This window comes from Pteropus alecto, unplaced genomic scaffold (genome assembly GCF_000325575.1).
Source record: "Pteropus alecto unplaced genomic scaffold, ASM32557v1 scaffold280, whole genome shotgun sequence".
In the NCBI taxonomy this organism is placed as follows: domain Eukaryota; kingdom Metazoa; phylum Chordata; class Mammalia; order Chiroptera; family Pteropodidae; genus Pteropus; species Pteropus alecto.
In genome coordinates this window covers 376,343-383,962 of record NW_006430057.1, presented here as the reverse complement: position 1 = coordinate 383,962, position 7,620 = coordinate 376,343, and the positions used below count along the sequence as shown (strand labels likewise).

The window sequence follows — 7,620 nt, the reverse complement described above, 5'->3', positions numbered from 1 at the left end:
AGCAGGAAGAGAGGAGAAGGCACGGGTTCTAAGCCCCAGACGTGTTAAAGGGTAATTAGAGAAAGGGAGGCCCAGCTCTGTTGTGCAGGAAGAGGGCGTCTACAGGAAGCCCAAACTGAAAATAAAAAGAGAAGTTGGGTTAATGAACGGATGGATTAATGTCTTAAAAAAAAAAAAAGGTTAGAAGAAAATTGTTTTTCGTGATGACTAATGGATAAATTAGAATATATAGCTATGTTAGACAGTCTTAAGGTCCTATTGCATTGGCTTCTGGGAACACGCTTTCTCGCTCAAACATCCACACACACCTCTGAGTGGCAGCAGTAGTGATATTAGCTAGCAAAGTAATTATCAACAGCCTCCAGAATACTTTCTCTCTTTTTAATTGCTACGTCCTGACTAATGACCCCCACCCAGACACCTTGTGCAGGAATACCTTCAGCAAATCTCCAGGTGGCCTCAGACCACTGGATTGAGCACCAGGCTCTCAGCTACAGATTGCCTTGTCCCATAGAGAAAGCAGAGGAGACTGAGGTTTCACCCCCGGTAGCTTTCAGAGCAGTCCCAGTCAGTCGACTGGTACCCCAGGGCTGTTTGCGAAGTGTCTACGAATGGTCCAGACCACAGTTACCTAAAAACCTGAACTATGGAAATCCATTATTGGTTTGTGTTCACATAGTACTTTAACCTTTCTTACATTTAAACTTCATCCTTGTGACAAAACAGGGCAAGCAGTATCGATCCTCATTTGACATATGAGGAAACTGAGAAACAGAGAAATTAACTGTCTTGCCCATGCTCACAAAGAAACAGTCATAGCCAGAACCAGAGCCTGAATCCCTTAGCTGCTTAACCACACCACATTGCCCCGAAGAACTCTTTGGCTGTGCATCTAAGCCCCTGATTTTACCCGATGAATACATTTATCTCATTAAAGACTGTTAGATATTTAGGAGGGATAGTTAAAAGCATATGCATATGTGAGTATGTTTGTACAGTCCCTTCCTCAGAGTGAACACACACACACACACACACACACACAAAGCGTGCGAATGGCAATTTATACCAAGAATTGGGAGTTTTATGTTCTTGTTCCAGTCCTGCCACTAACTCACTGTGTGATTCTTGGTAAATCTCTTAAATTTCCTGCTCCTTCATTTACTCATGTTGTCAAATGAAGATTATTCCTGCCTTCTTTACCTTGTGGGACTGGTGTAAGGTGAAAATGAGATATATAGAAAAATACTTTGAAGAGTATTAGAATGTTATATGAATGTTCATCTCTTATTTTATTCTTCGTCTACTTCCTAGGGAAACCTAAACAACACCGCAACGGCATATATTCTGGGCTTCACAGGAAGGCCGATGTATTTTGATATGTGTACACCCTTCTGTATGCTTTGCACCTCCCAAGGGTCAAGGGCCAGTATCCATTGAGATATAGTATCTACAACTGTGTACAGGTCAGAGAAGAATTATTTCTCTTACAGTTGCAGACAGCTACTAGCAATTTCAAAACCAGTGAGGAAAAGTAAGCCTCTCTCTAGTTAATGAGAGATGGCCTTTGTGATCCACCCCAGGAATGAGGGCTTTGTGGAGGGGACAGGCTGCCTTTGCTGTTTTCAGATCCTAGAGAACCAAGGCCTCTCTCCCCTATTTGGTTTGGAACTGCTTTTGTGGTCTGCTGGAGAGAAGCCTGCCAGGAAAAGCTAACCTACTTGGGTTAGGGTTGGCTATTCCCACTGTTTGCCAATTGCCTCTCATTTATAAAGTAAAGCTTTAATTAGAATTTTGCCAGAATTCATTATAGTAATGGCCACTAACAATGATTTATTCAGGGACACTGGAACCAAATTGTGTCAAACCACATTAATTCTGTTTCATTAACTGAAATCTAAATTACCAGGATACATTTTTCCTGCTCTCAGTGAAAATGGAGTAACAATGAAGATACATGTGAACTGAGCTTCTACAGGTATCGTACACTTTAATAGGCACTGGGACTGCAGTGGTGGACAGACACTCTATGAAATGATAATCTTCTTAAATGGAAATCTGCTGTTAATGCCAAGGAGCTAACAGGGTCTTCTAAAGACTTGCCTTTAAGCCAGACAATAAATCTTTTCATTGTTCTTTTAGGGTTGTTTCCTTTGGCCCAATTTCATGGGCCTTATGTTTCATAAGCCTCTATGGACTTCCTCTTTGGGATTTGCTTGAAAATAGGATGCTTTCCCAGCTGCTTGAAGCCTCCAGTGCAATAGCTGCAGCAATCAGTTTGGTGATGAGCAGCAGGCTCTCCATTTAAATCATAAACTACATTGGTGAGTGGGGAAGACACTGTCTCAATATTTAATATTTCCTGATCCAAACAAACCAAATGTAAAGGCATTTATGAGGCAACCAGGGTATTCTGAACACTGACTAGAAATTTTATGTTAATGAATTGTTAATTTTGTAGGTGTAGTAATGGTGGCATTGTGGTAATGATTTTTTAAAAAAGAGTCATTATCTCTTAGAGATACATGTTAATGTATTTACAGATGAAATGATGTGGGTTTCCCTTTATAATAATCCAGCAGGTTTGGGGTAATAGATGAAACAGAATCGGCTCTATGTTGACAATTGTTTGGGGGCTTGGTTGTGGGTACCTGAGGCTGTACTGGGCTGCTATCCCTCTCTCTTCTTTTGTTCCTATTTGAAAGTGTCTATGGTAAAGTTTAAAAATAGTTAAAGCCTAACTGCGTTAAATTAAACACATATATGTTTCCTCACTACTACCTGAGTCTAATAAAACAGATAGAAGGTGTTTAATCATTGCTATAATCAACCTGCAAATTACGTGACACCAGGGACTGCTTTAATCACTTCTGTACATATAACAACACCTAATCCTCAGGAATCTATTTTACCAAAGGTAGGTATTTAGGTATTCATGAAGTTGGTTCTTATAGAATTAAACATAAGAAATTCTCTATAATATCTGAGAGCTCTTCATTTTCTTCCACTCTTATGGTTTTGGGGGTTACATAGCCAAAGGAAACTTGAGAACTTGAACCTCTCCAATAAGAAATAGCCACCAGAGGGAGACAAAGAAGCAAGTTTTGGTTGGCATGGAACATTCCCAGACTTGGGGGTCAATGCCACTGCGATGTTGTGAGACAGGGCTGCTGAATCCAACAGTTTCCTTCCTCACTACAGTCTAGTTAATTCTGAAAGTAATGATTACAGCTTTTTAGGGGAAAAAATGGCCAAAATTGAAACCTTAAATATTGATCCACTTATGCTACCCAGCTGTTCCAGCAGCAGAAGTGTGAAAACACCCCACTTTTGATTAGGAAGGCAAACATTCCACATGTACACTCGAAACCACACCAGACTATTTCTTATTGTTCTAAGTCACAAGAAGAAGCCAGCTAGGACAATGAAGCAGCTTCTTTCATGATTAGATATCTGTGTTGGGGAGTGGGCAAGATTTGGGGAGGTGGCTCTAGGAGCCAGTCTCAGTTCTACTTAGAGTTAATAAAGCTTACCAGGGCCCTGGGTCTCATGCAGCATGCAGCAAACAGCAGAGTTAACTGTAAAACAGTAAGAGCTGATGAAGATGGAGTGAGCTTGAGGAGAAATCAAATATTATGAGTTCACACAATGAAGAGTTAGAGGTCAAAGGAGATTAGAAGGAGCAGGAGGGGAAGTGGAAAGGGTGGGCTGGTAGGGACCCCTGAAACATAAGTACTCTTTCTTAACTTCTTTAAGGGCAGCCAAAGGAAATTCTGAATATGTGACTCTTAGATCCAACCACCGTCTCTCAAAAAGAAATGCCACTATCACTTCTACTCTCAAACCCCATATCACTGCCATCATCACTATGGGACCAGAGTGATACAGGTCTCACGATGGGTCTTCCAGAAGTTAGCTAACTGTTTATAGAATTATATAAGAAGCCCAGGCCTGGGGCCACTTATACATCTGGAAGTATGGAAGAGGACAGTCTATTTGTCAGGCCCTTATTGTTAATATGAGATGCCACATGCCAATAAGGTCTTCACCCACCTCAAAATTGGAAAAGGGTACCGTTACCAACCTCAAATATCTGTGGAGACTGTAGAGAGGTATCTGCCTACATAGGGTCTTCTGCCTGGGGTTGGAGGAGGGGTCAGGTAATTTGAGGCAATTTGGGTTGGGGGGGAACCTGGTCTGGGTGGAATTTCTACTGAACATCTGAGTAGGGAATATTTATAGTTTAGTGTCAATGAGGTCCGAACAAACAAATCTGCAATAATTCCTGCAAACAGGCTGTGCAACTACTTCAGGGATTAAGTTACCAAATACCAAAGGACTACGAAGGCAGCAGATTAGAGCTAGAAGACAAATTTAGACCTTTCTGATCTTAAAAATAGGAATCCGTGCCTGCTGGCACAACTAACGCACCATAACAGATCAGCTAACATACAGTCTGTCCAAAGAGGCTTTTTTTCTTTTTTTGGCTAGTCGAACTTTATCCATCAGGTAATAACAGAAAAAGTTAATTAGTCAGCGAATTTGATATATAGTGTTATGGTTCAATAACAAAAATCTCTAGTCTAATTGGTGAAAACGTGCAAATTTACACCTTTGAATAAAGATGTATACAAAATACAAAAGTCACTGTTTTATTCCTAAGTGATAAGCCAGGCACAGAAGAAAGGAAGATGTTTCCTACTCTGGCAAATATCCAATAGTTGAGTCAGTAACAAGTGGCTAAGAACAGAGGGCAAGAACCATAGACATCTTTCGAATCCTTGGGCCCCTTTAATAAGGGCACTGCCTAATACTCCATCTGAGGGTTCCCTGAGTGACACCGCACAAACAACTAGAGAGGACAAGGGACCACTGGGTTTTTGCTGGCTGTTGTATACATGCCATCAGAAATGTTTTTTTCTTCTCTGGTTCTGGGATGAGGAATGGGTTGGGTCAGGATAATTGGCCCATGCCAGGAGTCCATGCTATCCTGCCTTACCGAATACCAGGAGAGAGAGATCATTCCCCAGGTTAAGGATGGGACACCTGTAGTATAGCAGCATCTGAGGGCTCCCCACCAAGTTCTCAATACCCCCGGCCGGGAGCAACTAAGCAGTCAAGAGGAGAGTCAGCAAAAAGGTGAAAAATCAGAACTGGGCTACAGTGTTTAGCAGCAGCAGGTAAACTCTGCTGGCTGCAGCTAGTGAGAACTGAGGCAGAGAGAGGGATGGCCTACAGGCAGAGAGGTAAACACCTCAGATATAGAACGAGCAATCAGGCCTGTAAGCCCGAATAGCTCCAACGTCTCAAGGAGAAAGGGCATGCCTAGAGGCTTCTGTGAAGACTCTCTTTCTCCCACTACACTCTATCTGCCCTTATAACTTTGCAGCTCTCATTGTTTCCTCTCTTCTTTTACACTCTCACATTCTTTTTGTTTTTCCTCTCCTTTCCCTCCCTCTCCTCCAACCTGACTTTGCAAAACTTGCCTAAGCAGGCCAAAGGAAGGGCTGGGCCTCTGCGACCACACCTCTCCCCTACTCTCAGTTTCCCAAATTCAGGGAATCCAAAGGTCCTATGGGAAACACTGAGACCAGTTATAGTTACCCAAAGTGGTATAACAGCCCACAGCTCACCTTTGGTCATCAGCCTTCAGTCCCCCCAGCCTCCAGGCCCTGTCCTGAAGGGATGAGCAGGATGAGAAAGAAGCCACCACCCCAGACCAGCCTCATACTTACTTTTTCTTCTCTTTGTCCCTTTTCAGAGTCTGTGAGCCTCCAGCCTGGGAGCCCTGGGACTGAAGCAGCTCAGCCGCTGTCTTTCTCTGTTTGAAAGCATTCACTTCATCATCCAGGGATTTCTTCTTATCCTCCAGCTTCTTCTTTTCATCCTGGTGTAGTTTCTTCAGACGGTCAAACTTCTCATGCAGCTGGCAAAGAAGCACAGGGAGTGTGGGGGGAGTCCCCTTGTGAACAGCTCCCTGTTGAGTGGAGCCCAGGGTGACAGGGGGCTGGCAGGGTTGCAATCCTACAGGACCCTGGGAACTTAGGAGACATTTCTGACAGGGACAGCTATGATGGCACCAAATGGCACCATGTTCTGGATAGTCCCCTTTTCCTGCCATTTTTATCTCCAAGTTTCTGCTCCTGAATATTAAATATGGTCAGGGAATTGTGCATTCTGCTTGAAAAATATTTTATTTAAAAAAGTTACAACATATGGTTAGTAACAATATCAATTATAATAGTATAACATTTATTTAGTGTTTATTATAGGCCAGGCACGGAATTTTATAAGCACTTTATATGTGTTAACTCATTTAATCCTCTCAACGCTCCTATGAGGTAGGTTCTATTATCTGCATTGTATGAGGAAACAGAAGGCAAGAGAACTTAAGGAATTTGCCCAACCAAGGTCCATTCATTCTTTAGAGGATTATATAGTGAGATCTCCCAATATGAAAGAAGCCCATGCCTTTTCTTATCCTCTCCAATCAGGAAGATCACCATGCATCACAGAGCAAACTTCAGCAATGCCAAAGCTTGTCAAAGGAAATATTTGTCCTTGGATATGTAAGGAGATCATTTAAAAAAAAAATGGAGAGAATTGATGTCAGAAACATGGCAGAGTGAGAGATGTCCCCAGATCTCTTCTCTTGAAACACAATAAGCTAAACATCTAAAACTTAACAAAAAACACCCAAACTGCACACTAGCACATCTGAGAGTGGTGTCTGTGCATAAGAGCTACCTCAGGTCAGAACTCCGGGTGCCGGGCGGTGGACTGGGAGAAACAAAGAAGCTGCCTCTCGCAGCCGGAGCACCCTGCAGGAGGAGGGGGAGGGGAGAAGGTGTGGCGGGTTCCCTGAACAGCACTGTCTGTGAGTGCTGTGAGAGCCACAAGGCAGGCGGCAGGGCTCAGTCATCAGAGTAGAAAGCAGAGAAGCAGGACAGCAGAGAAACAAGAGTTCATTATTACCAGCTGTGGTGGCAAAGCACGAGGCTGAGACAAAGCTCCCATCCCTCAACCCAGAGGGCCCATCCCCAATATCCTCTGAGACAGAACACCGCAGAGCCCCAGAGGAATTTGAGCAAATGCTACCAAAACTGTCACTGACACTGACAAGGACCGAGACTGAGGGTAGTGAGCCTAATTGATTATGTGTAAGGAAAAAAAAGGCATTATTAACACTTTATATAAAACAGGGATCCCAGAGGCTCAGACGCCACCTACTGGAAAAGAAAAACGAAACGCCTCCATTGCAACAAGCTAGAGAGACTTTTATACAATAAAACTTTCCAGAAAAAAAGCAGAATACACTCTCATTAATGCCCAGGCAGAGAAATAGTCCATTAAACACCATGTACAACCAAAGCGACAAGGCATCTCAACAAGAAAGAGAAAAATCTTCAGAAAATAAGCTTACAGACATAGAAATATTCGACACAAATAACAGGTACTTCAGGATGGTACTTCTGAAAAAACTCAGTGAGTTCCTAAATGAGTCATATCAACAATTTCAGGAATTGAAAAAAAAAAACTAGATGAGCGGAATGAGTCTTTTAGCAGGGAGATTGAAACAATCAGGAAGAATCAAATAGAACTTTTCGAGATAAAGAAAACACT

The 7,620-nt window shown here is 42.6% G+C and overlaps 1 protein-coding gene across 11 annotated transcripts in view; it reads right to left on the bottom strand.

The window, feature by feature from the left end:
• SEPT6 (septin 6) overlaps positions 1-7,620 on the bottom strand; it is a 76,955-nt gene that overhangs the window by 9,761 nt on the left and 59,574 nt on the right. For 5 of the 11 annotated variants that reach the window (XM_006904697.3, XM_025046081.1, XM_015589350.2 and 2 more), the window contains one exon: positions 5,733-5,923. In XM_006904697.3, coding sequence (XP_006904759.1) covers positions 5,733-5,923 — 191 coding nt within the window. Of the gene's footprint in view, positions 116-3,530; positions 3,612-5,732; positions 5,924-7,620 lie in introns of all 11 variants that reach the window. The other 6 variants (XM_006904699.3, XM_025046082.1, XM_025046076.1 and 3 more) reach the window with 5 other exon arrangements.